This window comes from Haliotis rufescens, unplaced genomic scaffold, assembly GCF_023055435.1.
Source record: "Haliotis rufescens isolate VD_foot unplaced genomic scaffold, xgHalRufe1.0.p SCAF_7, whole genome shotgun sequence".
NCBI classification, from domain to species: domain Eukaryota; kingdom Metazoa; phylum Mollusca; class Gastropoda; order Lepetellida; family Haliotidae; genus Haliotis; species Haliotis rufescens.
Window position 1 is genome coordinate 22,225,431 of NW_025964361.1, and position 21,623 is coordinate 22,247,053.

General features: G+C 40.6%; 1 protein-coding gene across 1 annotated transcript; it reads left to right on the forward strand.

Annotated features, from left to right (window-relative positions):
• Positions 1 to 17,183: 17,183 nt before the first annotated feature.
• On the forward strand, positions 17,184 to 21,085 carry LOC125376185 (KRAB-A domain-containing protein 2-like). The gene is made up of 2 exons (XM_048388129.1): positions 17,184 to 17,798; positions 20,951 to 21,085. Exons 1-2 carry the CDS (start codon positions 17,184 to 17,186, stop codon positions 21,083 to 21,085), a joined length of 750 nt encoding a protein of 249 aa, XP_048244086.1.
• Positions 21,086 to 21,623: the final 538 nt, after the last annotated feature.

Sequence of the window (21,623 nt, forward strand, 5' to 3'; positions counted from 1 at the left end):
TATAGGCATCATGGTTTAGTTTTGTCAAAGAGAGTTTTGTTAGTTGCGATCTAATTGCAGGACAAAGGGCGTTACTGGTGACTTCTTGTTTGCAGGAACCAGTTGACGTTCTCGTTCTCGCCACATTGCAATTATCCTAACCTTAGTTTTGAAACAAATTCAATTGAGCGTAAAAGACAAAATAGTTGTGAAAACCATATAAATGGATCATTGAAAGTCAATGATGACACCAGGTGTCTATAAAAAATGTATATGAACGTTATATTGATCTTGTACAATAACAAGCTTAATTACATGTAGAATCTACAAGCTGATAGAGTCAGTTTTTGACACGAACGTTTTGTCGCAAACGATATTAGGTTATAGCTTTGTTGAGCATCGTATCCTTTAAAAAAATTAAATATATAAAAGCGACAAAACCCTTTCCTTAAAAATAAGCAATGTCCAATGGCACAATAATAGGAACAATTCATGGCAATTGGCATTATACCTCCAGGTTTTATTGTGCAGGTAACATGTCTATTGCCGACGTTCATTTGACAAGTCTTCTGATTCCACATGGACTGTGTATCATATGGTCCTTTGAATGGCAGTGCCATGGTCATCTTCTTAGATTTACTACAGCTGGAAACACAGTACAGCATAAAGGTAGGTGAGTTGAGTGTGTCTGTGTCTTTATATAAGGTGACGAAAGACGAATGATTGTGAAATATCGACATTGGTTCCTTTACAACTCACATAGTATAACTTCATGTGGCCAATGCACTTTGCATACCTTTTTGGTAGTACTAGACGGCTGACTACTTCTGTCACAAAGATAGACAATTTATCAAAATATAGAGGCCACTGGCCTAAAATACAGACATATACCAGTTACATGTTTTTGGTATGGACTAGACAAATACACACACAGACATATAGACATACATATAGCACAGACACGCATATAGTTTGTAGTATTCATGAAAAATAAGCATATCTAATGGTATTAAATAGTGGTATTAAAACAGGTTTAAACAAAGATAATGTATTGTCTTTTCTGATATATTTACTCACCTACGTTTGTCTACAAGAGGTATATGCATGTACTATTTATTAAGTGCTTTAAACGCGCCAAACTTTACAAGATAGATTATATTCTTAATGTTTTATTTTCGGGGTTATTTTCAGAAAATCTTTCCTTGATTAAGGTGTGTCGTTAAAGGAGACTTAATTGAGATCGGTTGGCTACGCCGGTTGCAGACATATGTGGCTAACATAAGCATTAGACAGTTAAACTATATATGATGAGAGATATTGTTAGAGATAGAGTATTCTGCTTAAAGACATGTGTTTCCGTAGCCTGGCCAATGCTCACCCTCTCATACTATGTTTGGCTGGCCTGGAAGGATTTACATGTTGCAGACAGCCATGATATATTGCATATAATTGGCGCCAGCAGCGCAGAATCTAAATGCGACATCTGTTTTAGAGAAGTACTTGACATTTGTTAACACCTTGAATGCATGTATGTCATGGTGCTGTATATACTTCTATTTCTACACATTGATGTGACACTGCATCATAATTTAATATTTTTTTGTTTCTCAAGAATAATTCTTCTAAAAACGACGAGGATAGGAGGATCTGTATTTTATTACTATTGCTTTTGAGTGGGGAAGACATGATACAGCTTCCTGTAACCCATTAAACCACACTCAAGGTCCAGTATTAGTTAACGGAGGACAGACACGCCGGATAAAGCATGATTCGTTATACACATCTTTATAGCTCATAATGGCTGTCGGAGAAACACTGCTAACAAGTGAATAATTGCTGTAACATCTGTCTTACAGTGGGGTTATGTCTGGTACTGTGTCTTCGTATCCCATTGCGTTAATGATTTATTTCGCTATGAAACGCAGGTTGGTCCAGACTTGAATGCAGTCCCTCGTAACATTGTTGGCTGTGGCATTCGACAAACATTCAAACAACATCTTGTTGAAATGACTGATACCTTCAGTGAGGTTGAGATTAAATAATGATGCTGGTGCATAAATATTTTACAAAGTCGTCTTTGCCATGGTGTAGCAAGCACGGCAGTCCGTGGAAGAGTTTGATACCGAATCGGGAGCTGTAATGTGTAGTCTGGCCGGTTGTGTGTCTTAAAAAAAATCGTATGATTTATTTTGCTTTGCATGAAAATCAGGCCTGTCCAGATCTAAATACAGTCCCTCGTAATATAGTTGACTGTTGCAAACATTCAACCACTCACTTATAAAAGTCCCAGGAATCAACAAGTTAGCTGATGGTATTTGTGCAAAACTATTCATTACAATGTCAACTTTGCAGGTTGAGCAGACATCGTAGCTGACGGAAGGGATGGGGTGCGGTCACACCCAAGACCAAGGTTCAGTTTCCGACATTTAAATGTCATTCTTACTGTTCCCTTCAGACATGTTACTAAAAAAATGTAAATTCCCATGTCATCTATTAGCCTTGTGTAGTCTCCTATAACGTGAATACTGATAAAAAAATAATGCAATATTATATCTCCCCGAGGCAAGGGATTTTACTGACTATAAAAGTCCAGTTTCCATCCTTGCCGAACTAGGCTCGAATTATTGAGTTATATTTTGGCTATATTAACGAGTCTATGCATAGTCCAATCATAATCGCGTAACGAAATCGACATCCGGTTCGTAAACTGCCCTGCAGATTTCGGTCGATTACAGGATTTGGAAATGATATGTACCGCCAACACGACGACAATAGCTAATTTCCAAATCGTTTCATGTTTTTAATCAAGGTGCTCAGGTGATTTGATGCACTTCGCGAAGTAAGCACCGTTTTATAACACTGTAGATGGGATCTGATTGGTCAGTAGGAAGGGCATAGAAGGGGCATAACTCGTAATAGCCACTGACGATCGAGCCCAGAAATTCCAGCCTAGTTTTGAAGATGTATTTGCATTATTCATTCAACTATTCTCAGAATTCACTACTTTTACACTGGAAAACTTCCAACAGTTTGGCTCGTTTCTAATGCGTAGTTGCATAGCAAGTAGTATCAAGCATTATTATACAGTAACTGCATATCTATGATACGAGTCCTTCCCTTAGCCCTTGGACTCTCTGTGGGAAATCTACAGTGCAACAAAGTGTACGATAACAGCATTCAGGCAAATTGTACCTAACACACGCTCCTGTAATGTATCTCCAGCAAGTCCATGTTCTGACCTTTCGATAGAGGTGTAATAATCTTACTTTCTTGGGCAGTGGCCAGTGATAGGCGAATGATAGGCAAATGAAGTGTCTATCAATGTTAATCTTTGTTTGTGTGACGCTATTGGGTAATGACAGAATACATACAGGTTAACTTCATCTCGTGCTCTGATAGAGTCCAAGGGTCATGGCTAGCGCTGATGACCTGACATCCAAGAGACGTTGCAGTAATTGGGAACATAAAAGAAAGGTGGCATGGCTGACACCGCATAATCACTTCCTGGTCCAAAGTCATGGATGGAGTGCATCTTTCTCAGATGTCAAGGATGTCTTGAGTATGTAAGTCATGTCCGATTTTGAAATGTGGGGCAGAGTTTCTATTTCAAACAGTTACTTGATTCATATGTGTAGGTTAGTAGACAATCGATATCATCGTCAAGGGGAAAGACTCCTCCTTCTCTGTTATGGAATAAAAGGATTATGCTCCCATAGAACAATGTCATTTCCTTTGAAGAGAATTACCGCCTTCGTGGTCTAGTGGATAGAGTGTCTGCCCAGGGAGCGGAAGGTCGATTGTTCGATCATACCAAAACACGTTAAAAGATGGTATTTGTCACCCTGTCTGGCGCTCGACCTAAAGGGCTAATTCAAGGACTGGCTCGCAGTGGGGTATTCATGTTAACCTGCTGCATGGCATATCAGCGGGCTCGCACTACTGGCATTAGTCCGGACTAATCAAGCAGTCAGACATAAAAGTAAAGCGGTCCTAACACTGACGATTTGTAAACGTTCACGGTGTAAATATACGGTGTCCGTCATTCCGTGATATATTTATAAATGTCTTGCCTGTGTAAGTCGTTCTCCGTCTCCTGTCTACAGTACAATCAGCTAGCCCATTGCCGCTGGTGACGAAATAACCACAACCTTTTCTCACAAACACATCTTTTTGCTGCACCAGAATACCACCGCCATTGTGTTATTTCCACGCGGTTTGGCAGAAGCCTCCCTGACCTCCATTGTCAGTGGGATTATTGTATTCTCAATTTTCAGGAATGTGGCAACGTTACACTGTAGGAAGTCATTTATAGCATATTGTTTCATGTCACGTAACGTGATGTAGTTTCAAAGTGTATTGTGTGTTTTGTTTTTCATTCTTAATATTGATGTTGATGTACTGACAATTGGGCAACTTAAACATCTAACATATTCAGTAGAAGGGGATACCCCTGGCCCAGTGCTGTCTGTCTGTCCGCTATGCGTCCATTAGTCGTGCCAGGATAAGCTGATTGTTTGCTTAAATCCAAGATTCGCCCATAACTTCACGAAAGTGATAAACGTCTACGCTTTGTGTAACTTCGGCAACTCCTCGCCGTAAAACTGACATGCCAGCCATATAATTTTAATTTTATAAATTTTGGTCCGATTTATTGAGAAAATTGGTTGGTTTCATCATGCAAATTGAAAACAAAGCAGACCACGCGTTGAATCAACATCACATCTATTTTCAACCCAAACGCAATATTATGAAAAGAAAAGACGTTATTGTAAGGACTATAAGCCTCCTTGATACGATGTTCGCTTGTAACATAGGGGTCCTCGAATAGGTACTCTATGTCAATAATAAAATAATAGTGAAATACACAGAAATAGGTGTTAGAAGCAGGCAGAGAAGCGGGTGTTTCCTGTAGGTATCCCGTCTGCATTGGACAAGTAGGTAAAACACAATTCGAATCGTTCCAATCGCCCTCGGATCGCCCGCACAAACATTATGTATTTATCTTTCCATCCGTAACTTGCAGAAAACTAAACACGGTGCTTGCCAATGAAATGAATAAGTCGTAAATATTAGTTTTCTCCAAATGTGGGCCGACTTACTTTTGTGAATAGAGATGACTGCAGGTGGGCCCACATCTTAGAAAGTTGTCATATGTTGAGTGTAATATGAACATCTTCTTAGGTTGGTTCAGAACTGATAGCAATTTTCTAAAATGTAGGTCCACTTTGTCCCCGTCTTATATGGTGATGAAAACAAGTGGGCGGCCCGCATTTGTATAGGGCCAGGGCCGACAGCAAAGCTTGATTAGGCTGGCATAGTGCTGTTAATCTAAATGTGGGCAGACTTTTGTTCCGTCATAGTGATTGCAACAAGAGGGGCCACATTTATAAGGTATAAACAACTGAGGGAGGTCACTCACATCTACGTGCCCTTCAATCTGCTATCACTATCAATCATCAGAAATAAACTTACAATATGTACTGCCACAAAACACCCTGTGTGTATTCTTCAGTTCAGTTCAGCATAAATACTCACACACGGAGGCACGGACGCACGCACTCACGCTTCCAAGTTTTGCTAGTCCTGCACCATGACCGTGGAATATATTTATTTTATGAAAGAAAAAATCTAGAAACGCATACAAAAACAAGTCTAGCCAGCTCAACCTAGCTCTAGTCGAATCAAGAAGGATATTGTGTAATATAAGATTTCAGAGACTAAATGTTAGTCTAAAGTTTTGCATGCATAACTCGTTTCAAAACGTTTCTAAAACGTCTAATAATTCTAAACGAGGAAACGTTTGTTCCATAGGTAATTATCCTACAGACAAAGCTACCAGGATTATAGTTAATTCTGACTGTGAAAGAGAAGCTAATGTTTAAACAATGCGGGGAATATGTGGCAGTTGCTATTTCTGTGGCAATCGGATTATCAAAGCTTACGGTGACAGACAGGTAATCCTTTCAGTTGTCTGGATAGGCTACCTGACAATTACAGGCGATGGCGGACTTCGGGAAGACTTATTTCAATAGTTCTTGGTGCGGGGGATGTTTGATGATAATATGGTTTTTTTACATCTTAATAATAATATTTAAAAGAAGAAGAATTTAAAAAATGTAGAGATGTTTTAATGATACGGATAGTGTGGTGAGGGGAGACTTCAAGAACATGTCACCGACACTACATTACAGGTGTGTGTGTGTGCGTCCGGGTTGTGGTGGTGGAGAAAGGAGGAGCACTGGTGGTCAAGCCGTAACGGTTTAAAGGTGCCAATTTTCTGTGCAGAGTTGCTGGCTTTAGTCATCATGGTTCAAGTTGTAAACGTCTTGGACCAGCGTCACTTCGGGCTTGCCTTCAATAAACTGACACGCCGTGATATAAAACAAATGCCCATCAAAGCGGCGTGAAGCCAAACTAACTGACTCACTCACTCACTGATTGGTTCGCGGAAGAGTTATGACTACCAACAGATAATCTGTCCTGTCAGAAACATTGTATTCCACCCTGTTTTATATTGTTATAAATCTTCTCCCCAAATTAAAAAAAATACATGCTTTTGAAATAATATTGAAATTATTGCAATTGTAGGGATATATAGAGAATACTACACTCATTCTCGTTAGATACCATTTTTACGAAACGAATGGACTTTCTATGGTATCTGATCGAGCAAAAGCGAGGTCATATGTCATAGAAAGTTCACGAGTTTCGTAAAAATGGTATCTAACGAGAATGAGTGTGGTATTTTATTTATTACCCACGTTAAATATGTATGTAAGTGTAAATAGATAACAACTTTTGTTCGTTGACAGACCAAACTGAAACCGATTGCAAAATCTGGTTGCGCATGAATATTGATATGTGCCTAAATATGGGTATTGTTGACATTACTATGCATACGCATTAACAACATGCGCCTGCAGTTGTGTTTGAAAACAAAACAGCACCGACGCTCAAGATCCTTTTGGAAGAATTTCTTCAACTTATGAGAATTCAAGCGCCATGTTGTTAGTACGCAGGACACCTACGTGTATAAGAAAATTTGAAAAGTCACATTTGCGCCGCGCTTTAAAAACGGACCAACAGTTGGTCACTCGCACTGCCGGGGTCCCGTCTGTGCATTCAAAACGGTTCGCTTTCCTTGATCTATCAGCTGAATTTATATTATGTCCGTACCATTTCGGAAGAGGGAAATCAGAGTGTTCGCCAAAGACATTCATGTTTACTGTACCACCCTTTACTGAAGACGTAAAAATAAACACGCTCAAGTCTGCTTGCATGTCAGCTTCGAACGAAGGTCAAGGTCACCAGCGGAATAAGAAACGACAACCGTGATAGGGAATGTTATTGTTCACCTTTGGGATATTTAGGGCCACATAATCAGAAATCAGGCATACTTCTGCGGAGTTTCCGATGATTTGTATCGGAAATGTTCACTTTGAGTGATCTGGTTGTGCAGTCGTGAAGAAACAACTCCCGAAACAGTGCCACAAAATACGCTTCGAAGAGGACACTGATTGCACAACCGGATCATCCCAAGTAAGTCTAGATATCTGTCCAGATAGTTTAAACGGACTTCATTTCACCACGCTTATCCTTTTACGTTAAATCAAATTGGAAGTTGGAAGTAGTCGGGTGCGTCACGCTCATTGGGACCCTCGATCTATTGAACGGTAGTCGTACATTGTAAATGGATACAGCTCGATTATATAATGTCTGTGGAAGCTCAATGCATAACTTATATAGGATACAAACCGAATTTGATGCGTGTGACAGTCTTGTTTGGTTAAATAGAGTGTTTGTTAATATCCCTCGCTCACATGAGATTGCTTCAGTTCTGCCTTGTAGTTGCAAAATGAATGACGTCTTCGTGATTTTTTATGAATGAAAAAAGTAGTCCCGGTGTGACAGAGGTCACGGTTATCCAATCAAAACGAAGGTCAACCTTGTACGACACATGTGTGACGAACAGATTTAGTATCTTACCACCTGTATCTTCCCCACGTGGGTGATAAATTATGATATTCATCTTAGGAATACGATTTGCTTCGGATTTGAGGCAGAAATATGGTGTGTTCATATGTATGTGAATGTCCCTTATTGCTATGTGACGCGAGATGGTGTAGCGTCCGTTGCACTCTGCCGACAGTGCTACAGAATGTAGGGCTATTGTTAGTTCCTAATTACAGTGTAATTACAAGAAAACCTAAATGCAAGGCACCAACGTGGCGCCAATACTATGTTTTATGTTGAAAAAGACATATTGTTTGAAAAAACCTGAGCTAAAAACTGTTGTAATCAAGTGCACCCATGTGCTGTGTGAGACGCCTCAGTTGATCGTATTGTATGTGTATGCAATCTGGATACAGTGAAGCATCGACGGGTTCAAGCTGTGTGCGACGATCTTCGCGCCCGTCTAGGAACCAAGTTCTGCCTCATAGGGAATGTTACCCGTCATTATTGTAGCGAAATGCCAATATGAGCGTTGGATTTTACAGCGACGAAACCCTTTCCATATTCATAAGAAATCTCTACCAAAAGCAGATTCGACTGTATGATTCCGACTGTTTCAGGAACATGTATCTGTGAACACACGGTACACGCAATAACACTGGAAACACGGTACACGCAATAACACTGGAACACACGGTATCCGCAATAACACTGGAACACACGGTACACGCAACAACACTGGAACACACGGTACACGCAATAACACTGGAACACACGGTACTCGCAATAACACTGGAACACAAGGTACCCGCAATAACACTGGAACATACGGTACCCTCAATAACACTGGAACACACGGTACACGCAATAACACTGGAACACACGGTATCCGCAATAACACTGGAACACACGGTACACGCAACAACACTGGAACACACGGTACACGCAATAACACTGGAACACACGGTACTCGCAATAACACTGGAACACAAGGTACCCGCAATAACACTGGAACATACGGTACCCTCAATAACACTGGAACACACGGTACCCGCAATAACACTGGAACACACGGTACACGCAATAACAATGGACACACGGTACCCGCAATAACACTGGAACACACGGTACCCGCAATAACACCGGAACACACGGTACACGCAATAACACTGGAACACACGGGACCCGCAATAACACTAGACACACGGTACACGCAAAAACACTGGAATACGCAATAACACTGGAACACACGGTACACGCAATAACACTGGAACACACGGTACCCTCAATAACACTAGACACACGGTACCCGCAATAACACTGGAACACACGGTACACGCAATAACACTGGACACACGGTACACGCAATAACACTGGAACACACGGTACATGCAATAACACTAGACACACGGTACACGCAATAACACTGGAACACGCAATAACACTGGAATAACACGGTACACGCAATAACACTGGAACACACGGTACCCTCAATAACACTAGACACACGGTACCCGCAATAACACTGGAACACACGGTACACGCAATAACACTGGAACACACGGTACACGCAATAACACTGGACACACGGTACATGCAATAACACTAGACACACGGTACACGCAATAACACTAGACACACGGTACACGCAATAACACTGGAACACACGGTACACGCAATAACACTGGAACACATGGTACACGCAATAACACTGGACACACGGTACATGCAATAACACTAGACACACGGTACACGCAATAACACTGGAACACACGGTACCCACAATAACACTGGAACACACGGTACCCGCAATAACACTGGAACACACGGTACACGCAATAACACTGGAACACACGGTACACGCAATAACACTGGAACACACGGTACACGCAATAACACTGGAACATACGGTACCCACAATAACACTGGAACACACGGTACCCACAATAACACTGGAACACACGGTACCCGCAATAACACTGGAACATACGGTACCCGCAATAACACTGGAACACACGGTACCCGCAATAACACTGGAACATACGGTACCCTCAATAACACTGGAACACACGGTACACGCAATAACACTGGAACATACGGTACCCACAATAACACTGGAACATACGGTACACGCAATAACACTGGATACACGGTACACGCAATAACACTGGAACACACAGTACACGCAATAACACTGGAACACACGGTACCCGCAATAACACTGGAACACACGGTACACGCAATAACACTGGAACACACAGTACCCACAATAACACTGGAACATACGGTACCCGCAATAACACTGGAACATACGGTACCCGCAATAACACTGGAACACATGGTACCCGCAATAACACTGGAACACACGGTACCCACAATAACACTGGAACATACGGTACCCACAATAACACTGGAACATACGGTACCCGCAATAACACTGGAACACATGGTACCCGCAATAACACTGGAACACACGGTACCCGCAATAACACTGGAACATACGGTACCCTCAATAACACTGGAACACACGGTACACGCAATAACACTGGAACACATGGTACCCGCAATAACACTGGAACCAAGGTACCCAAAATAACACTGGAACATACGGTACCCACAATAACACTGGAACACATGGTACCCGCAATAACACTGGAACCAAGGTACCCAAAATAACACTGGAACACACGGTACCCGCAATAACACTGGAACACATGGTACCCGCAATAACACTGGAACACATGGTACCCGCAATAACACTGGAACACACGGTACCCGCAATAACACTGGAACACACGGTACCCGCAATAACACTGGAACACACGGTACACGCAATAACACTGGAACACTCGGTACCCGCAATAACACTGGAACACACGGTACCCGCAATAACACTGGAACACACGGTACCCGCAATAACACTGGAACATACGGTACCCTCAATAACACTGGAACACACGGTACACGCAATAACACTGGAACACTCGGTACTCGCAATAACACTGGAACACACGGTACCCGCAATAACACTGGAACACACGGTACCCGCAATAACACTGGAACACACGGTACCCGCAGTAACACCATCTTCCCGAGGCAAGAGTCCAGTTTCCACCCTTGCCGAACTTGGCTGGAATTCCTAGGCTCGTCGTAGCGCCACCAGTGGCTGTTACGAGTTATGTCCCTTCTATACCTCTCCTACTGACCAATCGGATTCCACCCCTCGTATCACTTGCATTTGCTTAAAAAAAACGGGCGCCGCCCAGTCAAGACATCTGATTGATAATCAAGATCTATATTGTGATAAAACGGATCTTACATCGCGAAGTGCATCCATTCGCGTGAGCACCTTGATTAAAAATTGAAAAGATTTGGAAAATATCTGTTGACACCGAGTTGGCGGTGCACATGCTTTGCAAATCCTGCAATCGACCGAAGCTGCATGACTCGTTAGTCCAGCCAAAATCGAATTCCATAATACCAGCCTTTTTCGGCAAGGGTGGAAAATTGACTTTTATAGTCAGTTAACTCTCTTACCTCGGGAATATGCAATAACACAGGAACACACGGTACACGTAATAACGCTAGAACACACGGCACACGCCTCAATTGGGACCACCGTCACCTTTACGTCAACTTGAACTATTGGACTATTGGAAAGTTGAAGTCATACTCTTGTCATACAGTCTTGCAGAGAGTTTTTTGTCACTCTGAATATTTATGCATGTAGCTAAACATGAAACAGACCAGGCGGTCTCCTTTATTTCTAGTTCAGGTGGGTAAATCAGTGGAAGAGAATTGGCTCTTTGATTGTTACTGAACCGCATCAGGTCATCGATACACCTGAAGCTCGAGTTAAACGTCTTGGCCAAATTACCCTGTTTTGACTTTGCCAAAGCGACCAGAAATTCCGATTCATATGCATAAAGAAACAGATCAGCAAGCGGGACTTCAGTTGGTACCAGTCAGGATGCCTACTTGCCTGAATGTTTCACCCCCAGATTTTACCTAGATGTTACCAAGTTCAACATGTCATGTATTGTGTTCTCACAACGTTTACAAACAAAATCCAAATAGATCAAGGAATAAAGTTTTTCCTGTTAGTTATATGGGATAGTTGTTTCAAAGTTGAAAAATCAACTGTTTTAAAAGCATTATATTCGATTCTTTTCTGAGATTGCAAATTAATATACGTAAAACCGTTCACTTAGCCATAAATTCCATGGACCTTTCACCAACAAATTAAAGTGAGAGAGCGGTTCTTGGCGCTGTGCAATATGTTATCGAACGCTCGCTCCACTCACCAACCCATCAAGTCATGAATTCCATCACTCATCAACCTGCCCCAACACTTTCATCCGCTCAAACTCACTCATGCAACCACCCGCTCATTCACCATCCATTCAAGACTCTCACTCTGTCACCCGTCAACACATCCATCCACTCCGGCCACCCAGCTATGCACTCACTCACTTACCAATTTTCTGACGCTTCAGCTTTATCAAAAACACTATTTTACTATTTGCCTGCCTCAAACGATCCTACGTCAAGACAATTGAGGCTATGTCAATAATCTCTTATCAGCCGTCCATTTACTTGGGAGTTATCTCAAACCGTTTAATGCTGATGTTAAAATGCATCCATTTCAATACATTCTTTTTCAAAAACCTCATTTATCCAAAATATCTTATTGTTTAAATATGTTCCCAAAGTGCAGCGAGATTTCTATCCTCTTTGTATACAGCAAACATTCGGCGTAACCCCTCTAAATGTAAGTCCCCTCCAGGACCCTTAATTACCACCGCTATCTATAGATGACAATTAAGAAGTCACTGGCCTTGCACCACGTTACGTAATTCCCCTATCAACAAAACCTGACTGACATTGTATAGCACGCCATTCTTCAAAATGACAAATTTCCCTCTAATTAAATAAGCAACCCCAAAGCCCTTCCTTTTCGGACATACCGAACTAAACCACGAAATGGCCTGGCGGGCCTTCCTATCGTCAGCAACAGACATCAGCCCAACCCTCCCGGTCGAAAACAACAAACCGCAGCCCAACCTTCCCGATCGACAGCAACAGACAGCAGCCCAACCTTCCCGAACGACAGCAACAGACAGCAGCCCAACCTTCCCGATCGACAGCAACAGACAGCAGCCCAACCTACCCGAACGACAGCAACAGACAGCAGCCCAACCTACCCGAACGACAGCAACAAACCGCAGCCCAACCTTCCCGAACGTCAGCAACAGACAGCAGCCCAACCTTCCCGATCGACAGCAACAGACAGCAGCCCAACCTACCCGAACGACAGCAACAGACAGCAGCCCAACCTTCCCGATTGACAGCAACAGGCAGCAGCCCAGCATACCCGAACGACAGCAACAGACAGCAGCCCAACCTTCCCGAACGACAGCAACAAACCGCAGCCCAACCTTCCCGAACGTCAGCAACAGACAGCAGCCCAACCTTCCCGATCGACAGCAACAGACAGCAGCCCAACCTACCCGAACGACAGCAACAGACAGCAGCCCAACCTTCCCGATTGACAGCAACAGACAGCAGCCCAACCTTCCCGATCGACAGCAACAGACAGCAGCCCAACCTACCCGAACGACAGCAACAGACAGCAGCCCAACCTTCCCGATTGACAGCAACAGGCAGCAGCCCAGCATACCCGAACGACAGCAACAGACAGCAGCCCAACCTTCCCGAACGACAGCAACAAACCGCAGCCCAACCTTCCCGAACGTCAGCAACAGACAGCAGCCCAACCTTCCCGATCGACAGCAACAGACAGCAGCCCAACCTACCCGAACGACAGCAACAGACAGCAGCCCAACCTTCCCGATTGACAGCAACAGACAGCAGCGCAACCTTCCCGATCGACAGCAACAGACAGCAGCCCAACCTACCCGAACGACAGCAACAGACAGCAGCCCAACCTTCCCGAACGACAGCAACAGACAGCAGCCCAGCATACCCGAACGACAGCAACAGACAGCAGCCCAACCTTCCCGATCGACAGCAACAGACAGCAGCCCAACCTTCCCGATCGACAGCAACAGACAGCAGCCCAACCTTCCCGATTGACAGCAACAGACAGCAGCCCAACCTTCCCGATCGACAGCAACAGACAGCAGCCCAGCATACCCGAACGTCAGCAACAGACAGCAGCCCAGCGTACCCGAACGTCAGCAACAGACAGCAGCGACAATCAACCAACATTCAAGATCAACCAACGTCAAGATTCTTCAGCAAGTGCCTCCCGATAATTGTGTGTGACAAAAACTTTTTTCTTACACACCTGTTTCTTAGACGCCTATTTGATCTGGTATATTTCAAACTCAGCTGCTATACAAGCATCCCTGAATTCCTCATAGATTTTAGAAACAAATGACAAATGGTTTTTGTCACCAATGCAAATTATCTAGATGAAATTATGCAAAATAAATTAAGTATGGAAACGAAATCTGTGCTCGGAAAACTGTACTTGCTGAAATGTAAACAGAGCAAAATTCAGATTTTACACTGTGTAACATTACAAGTTTAAGCCTAAATGTTGCATACATTGGCTCGATCACGCGTTTGACAATATTCATGGGATCGTTGCATTAATTATGTAATTACACATATATACATAACAGTGATGTGGGAAATTCAACCACAAGCCGTAAAAGTTTCCGTCCAGGTGTGTGACGCTGTGACTGACGCTAAATCACGCACAACGACGATGGTAGTTATCTGCATTTCTGACTAATTCTCTTTATTACATTGGAAAACATGCTTAACAAATGACAATACGCAGAATGTTTCTGATTACTCACGTTACACATTTATGTACCTCCCTCAATCAACGAAAATCCTCCTCTGGAAAATCCCGCGTACTGGTGTCAGTGAACACGCTATTTTGTAAAAGTTGGTCACCAGTAGTGATGTCATACGAAAGTAAACATTGTTGTACATATTTGGTAATTTCTTTGAGGTGTAATCTTTTAACTCGGCATTCAGCGTGTTCTTCGTTTTTGTCTAGCTTGCATTATCATCACCGCCTTGATACTCAACAGATATGGCGGAAACCTTTTTGTGTCGGGTCACTTTATTTATGAGTAGTAAGCAGTCCATGGGATGACGTCACTTATGACACGGTGTTATGTAATAATGCGCTACTACTTGAGAAGAGACAAAATGCATCGGTTCGATGCTAAAAAGATGCGATTTCAGAGTGTGTAAGAAACAGATTACTGCACTAGTGCCTGTCAGATACCCTTGATCTTACAACTCGTTGTTACAAAGCGTATCTAACTCGCTTTCGCTCGTTAGATACGTTTTGAAACAACTCGTTGTAAGATCAAGGGTATCTGACAGACACTCGTGTAGTAATCTCTATGTTCGAGCTCTCCACGGGTACTGTGTTAATTTATACATATTCTCACGGACATTCTTGTTCATTTTAGATATGTTATCTATCAAGAAGTCATTGTTTCGTTTGTGTTCAAATTCTGTCCTGTTTTCATACGAGTATGAATTGCAATCTATGTGTTGTTGTCATATAGATCTAGGTACATCCTTATCAGATTAACTTTTTGGCTAGACTCTTACTCTATTACATACGCTATGCTTTTACGCATTTAGTGCAGATGCTCCCATATAAATCAGACTTATAATTTGTGGTTCTATAACCATTCCTACAGATACTAGCTTTCAAAAAGTTACCCAATACGTTCCTGCTTATATCTTCATTTGTTCCTTTTTGAGTATGTAAGGACTGGCTGAAATTATTTGTACTCATTGTGAAAACTGATAAAATCGTTCCATGTGGTGGTAATCGCGATTGTAGAAGTATAAGTTAGGGAGCCTCGTTGCTTGCCGAGGTTATTCAGTGGAGACTGTGCATACAGTCTATATCCTACTTTTTCATTTTACCAACGCGATTTTGTGCTTAATTATGATACCGGAGAAAGTTATGTATCTTCAACCTTTAACGGTCTATGGCACACAAAAAATGATTCCTTCAAATATCTTTAAGCCAATTCAACAAAATTGAATTTTTCATTTCATTCGAGTCTTTTGAAGTTGGTTAGGTTTTGCATACACATTCTACGGTTTAGCTCAGATCACATATCTGCTAGCCTGGCCGTGTCTAGGCTCACGGTATAAGACTCCAATTTCAAAGATTTTACTGTTATCATGAAAATATTACTTGCATTTGCAAACGACAAAGCTTTACGCACATTATGTTTTTGTGCCTACGCCATCAGTGTACTATACTTCAACAGTGTTTATCGTCTGTTTCAATGTGATACCTGGGATAATAAAAGCATCTGGCAGTCTGGTATTCCGACTGCAGGGACGACCGCGAGCAGGATGTGCGAATAGGTGGAAACCTCCAAGGTTTTTTAGTGCGTAAGCCTGAATATCCGCTCACATGTATTTTGTGTCTACGAGCCAGCAACTTCGCTCAACTTAATGTTATGTGTAATTGTTTGACTGGTGTTTTTATTCACTTCATTTACTTGTACACGCCTGTATATCTTATCTAATGTCATTTCAATCATTCGAGTCCCGATCACTGTCTGTAGCAAAGACTTCTTTTTTTTGACATTTTTTATTCCTTTCAGAGGGTTGTACATCAAGTTCCAAGGTTTTACAGTAGGTTAAATCAATTGTAGTGAACATATGTTACATGGATGTACATTTCTTGTGATATAAATATGTATGTATAACTGAAATATATATATATATATATATATATATATATATATATATATATATATATATATATATACACACATGATATGTTTCAAGAAAAGCATGAAAAGTTGTACCGATAGTCAGATATAAGCATTTATGATAGTATTGCTATTTGAGGCGTTACTGGTCTATAGCATTATTGTACAGGGCATGATTATGATTTTAATTTGTGTAGGATTTTTCCCCATTTTCGTTCAAATTGTATTAGACCATGTTACAGGAAACAAGTATAATCAGTGATTAAGTCTAATAACTGGAAATTTCAGTGATTATGTCTAATGACTGATTCACTCGGTGGTTATGTCTAATTACTGAAATCTTCAGTAATTAGACATAATCACTGAAATGAACCAAGGGATTTTATACTTGTTTACTGAAAGCATATCCCTGCCTTTTTATAATAACTTGTGAGAAGGCTTCATAATGCTGTCCTAAGCCAATCAGGCAAACACATATAAATGGTACACCTTGACCAGATACCTCACACTTTGACTATGGAGCCTCACGATACCTTCAGAGATGCACTGTACAAGATGTATGAGGAAAACAGGCGTGTCCTCATCCCGAAGGAGCTTTACTTGGAATCTATGAACAACTTGCTGGAAGCCTCCAGTACCACTAAGAAGACACCACACCACTGCTACCTCCTGAAGAAGTATGAACTACTGAAGTGTGGTGACGTTGACAAGTTGATCAAACGACGCCAGTCATCAGAGGAAGATGCACTGTATTTCGTGACCATCGAAGATACGTACGACACTATCAAGCGCGCTCACCTGGCAACTGGTCGTGGCGGAAGAGATAAGATGATTCATGAAATAAATAAGAAGTATGCCAACATCACCATTGATTCAATCTCCCTCTTCAAATCCATGTGTACGGTGTGCCAGCGGAAGAGGAAGCGACCAACCAACAAGGGGACCGTTGTCAAGCCCATTCTTTCCAAGGACTTTAATTCAAGGGCTCAAGTGGACCTCATCGACATGCAGTCAATGAGTCAAGGCCAGTATAAGTGGATCATGGTTTACCAAGATCATCTTACCAAGTTTGTTGTGTTGCGTCCCCCAACGTATAAACGTGCTTCTGAAGTCGCCTATCAACAGTTTGATGTATGTGTCAACAAACTGTATAATGCTGACGATTTCAATACCGATCGAAGACTCTCTTTGCGTCAAGCGGTTCAACTTGACTCGGTCTGTGGTGGTCAAGGCTTTGTAAGGTGTAATTGTGTTGGAACTAAACGGTGTCAGACCAATCGCTGCAAATGTTTTAAGGCCAAGATGCAACGTAATTCTAGATGTCATTCAAGTCTTTCATGCGCAAACAAACATTCCTGAGTGTCCATCTGACTGCTATTTGTCATACCATTCACGTCATACCATTTTATGAAATAAAAGATTGAACTGTTTAAGCTTATTTCTGTGATTTTTGTGTAAGGTATCTGGTTACAGGAGGTTGTATTTACTTTGATAGCTAATCTACTTTCAAAACTAGCACACATTATAAAAACAAGGCAGGAATATGCTTTCAGTAAACGTATAAAATCCCTTGGTTCATTTTAGTGATTATGTCTAATTACTGAAGATTTCAGTAATTAGACATAACCACCGAGTGAATCAGTTATTAGACATAATCACTGAAATTTTCAGTCATTAGACTGTATCACTGATTATACTTGTTTCCTGTAACATATATATATAGATATATATATATCTTTTACTGGATATTATAATATGATTAAGTAAAAGTTTTTGGTAAGTGAGATCCTAGTATTGATATCAAGGTTTAAAAAGGTTTCCAGTTTGCTCCAAAGTGTTTAACATATTCACACACCCAATATACATGTATAAGGTTTTCTATGGATAAATTTAAAATGAAAGTCAATCAATTTAGTATCTTTAGTACATATTCTGAAGTTTGAATAAACTTCTTTCCATGGAATATCATCGTCAAAAAGAGACTGCCATTTACCATTTACTAAGGGTGGTTTTGTTATTGTAATTAGTCTATCATAAAAGTACCTAGATCCTTGAACGGGTATAAATATATCCCTCAATTGTGGACTAAGATTTAAGTCATGTATTGGTATTTGGATATAATAATTGACAGTGTCTCTCCATTCTTTAGGTATACTAAGTTTAACCTTATTATAATCTAGTATTGTACCCTGTATATCATAACGTACTTTTAATATTTCAAATAGCAGAAATCCATTCTCAAGTCCTTAATTGTCATTATACCCATTTTAAATCATTTTTTAATTATGTAGTTTTCATGTTTAAATCGGTGATTTAGGGGCTGTTATAGAATTTCGGAAATCTTTTCTGAATCTGTTGTAAATTTTATGCCATAATTTCCCACAACATTTAAGACATCTCTCTAAAAAGGGTTTTTCATACATAAATATTTATCAGCATTAACTCCTAAATTAATCATATCAGTGAAAGAAAAAACTGAAGGATTATCATATGTACTCTTTTTTAAATACCTTCTTGATGTAGATAATTTTAGTGATTCTATAAATATTTCAATGTCCACCATTCTAAGCCCACCATCAGCATTTTTTTTCTTCAGATTTTGCCTTTTAATTTTATCTGGTTTGTCATTCCATAAAAACCTAAACATAATTTTATTTAAGTTAGTAATAAAATCTTTTGGGGGGTTTGGCAGTGCCATAAAAATATGGACAAGAGTTGAGAGAGCCAATGACATGATAACAGTAATTTTACCTATGAGAGTCAAGTTTCTTCTTCTCCAGTTTGCCAATTGCCTATTTATTGTTTCAAGTCTTTTTCGGATATTGATAACCCATAGATCTTGCAAATGGGGGTTGAGAATAATTCCTAACACTTCAAAATTGCCTACATGCCAGTCTAATTTTAAATCTTCACAAATGGTTGTTGAGCTACCTGCTTTCGACCCGATCCAGATGGCTTTTGTTTTATCAATATTTATTTTGAGTCCAGACATTTTGAAGAAACATTCAAGTATATTTATTGCTGCATACAGGCTTTCTGCCTCTCCGTTTAAGAATACTTGTGTGTCATCTGCATACTGACCTAATTTATACTCTTTATCATTCAATACAATTCCTTTAATATTTTTATTGTCACTTATCATACAGCCTAAGATTTCTACAGCAAAAAGAAAAAGATATGGCGATATTGGGTCACCTTGTCTGCATCCTCTTTCATTAATAAAGAAAGAAGACATATGACCGTTTTGTATTACACAGGGGGATGCATTATTTGTTAGAAGGTGTATCCATTTTATCACATAAGGCCCGAAACCATACTTTTCTAATGCCTTGGAAATAAACTTGATATTGTATCAAACGCTTTCTCAAAATCAATCAGAAGCAACATTCTTAGTCTATTTAGTCTTTTACATTCAAACATAATGTCATAAAAAAGTCTTGTGTTTTCGCTAATACATCTTCCAGGAATAAAGCCAGTTTGATTATCATGAATTAGATGATCTAAAGTCATTTTCATTCTATTTGCAATACAAGTACTAATTATTTTATAAAGTGCATTTAGCAATGATATTGGACGCCATTTTTTTTAGAAATCTTCTGTCTTTGTTTCCCTTGGGTATACAAGTAATGACTCCCCTTTTCATTGTATACGTAATTTTATAAGTTTCAAAAGTTTCTGTAGCAAAGACTTGTCAACCTGTCGATGTCACATGCTTTTTACTGTATACTTGTACTCTCAATATTGTCACTATTTTTAAAACGCTCTTGAGAACAAAAGCTCCACGGGGTTCAGGGGTATTGTTATAGTGCAAACCATTTCAATACTTTTCTTTAAAACTTCATTTATCCAAAATACCTTGGCCACTCGGCCACGGTGTGCGTTCTGTCACGCTATTATCAACCTGTACCCTTTCGACTTATTTTAACCCATCAACAATAAACATGGCTGCTGTCGTCTTAACTTCACCCTTGAGTTTGGTGTTCCGTGGTCTAATCTGAAACCCTCCGCTGTTGGACACTATTTACATACACTTCCGATGACAATGTTTTAATATCAGGTCTTGTCAATTTGCTGGGATGAAATTTTGGAAATATGGGGTGGAAATGGTTGGTTGGTAATCATGTCAAAATGACAACTAATTACTATATAAATATTGTATATAAATATGTATAAAAAATTGTAAACATGTGTGACACTTTTTGTTATTACATACAGCCTGGAATAAACTCAACAACTGCATTACAATTATGACTTAAAATTGCTGTCATCTCCGAACTTGACAGGGAACCTGCCTGCCTGAGGATGAAACCGACACCAGTGATGCTCCCTTCATCTGTTTCATCAATCTCTTCTCACAAGATAGTGCGCTGGTCAAATGCCGATTAAAACAATCTAGTCAAATGAAGGCGTGTGTCTAATTAATAACTCGCTTCCTCGCCAACAGGGGGACGTCAAGTCACCTGGGTAGGAGAGGATACGGACCACTACAGATTACCCCTGGGTCACTCAACTTTAGTTCAAAAGTCAATCATTACGTGCACGAGGTGGGTATTTGCAGACCCCTTAATAATACATACTCAGGTTTTATAATATACATTTCCTAGCTGACAAATTCTGAATTAAGTTTGAACTCCGGATTACTTCATATAGGATATGTACGACTCACAATTAGTAAACTTGGGCCCTTTTAAACATGGAAGCAGGGTCGTCTTTCAGGAAATGAGATCAGACAGGGGTCTTCGCCAGGAAAACCTTACACCACACACTCCGTCATGCAATCCTTACAACAGCAGGGACAGTTATGTGCAATTACACTCTTAAATGTTCCTCTTTGTTGGGATCGTTCTATTCGTTGCTGGAGGTGATTAAAACAATAGTAGTTGACCCTGAGCATATGATAATATTGAATATTGGTAGCTGTTAGACAGGACATCTTTTTTCTTTAACAGATTAAAT

Excerpts from the sequence above, each read along its gene's own strand:
- LOC125376185 (XM_048388129.1), top strand. The coding sequence starts at position 17,184 with ATGGAGCCTCACGATACCTTCAGAGATGCACTGTACAAGATGTATGAG. Across the intron at positions 17,799-20,950 it reads TCGCCTATCAACAGTTTGAT|GGAACCTGCCTGCCTGAGGA; the intron begins GTATGTGTCAAC and ends CGAACTTGACAG.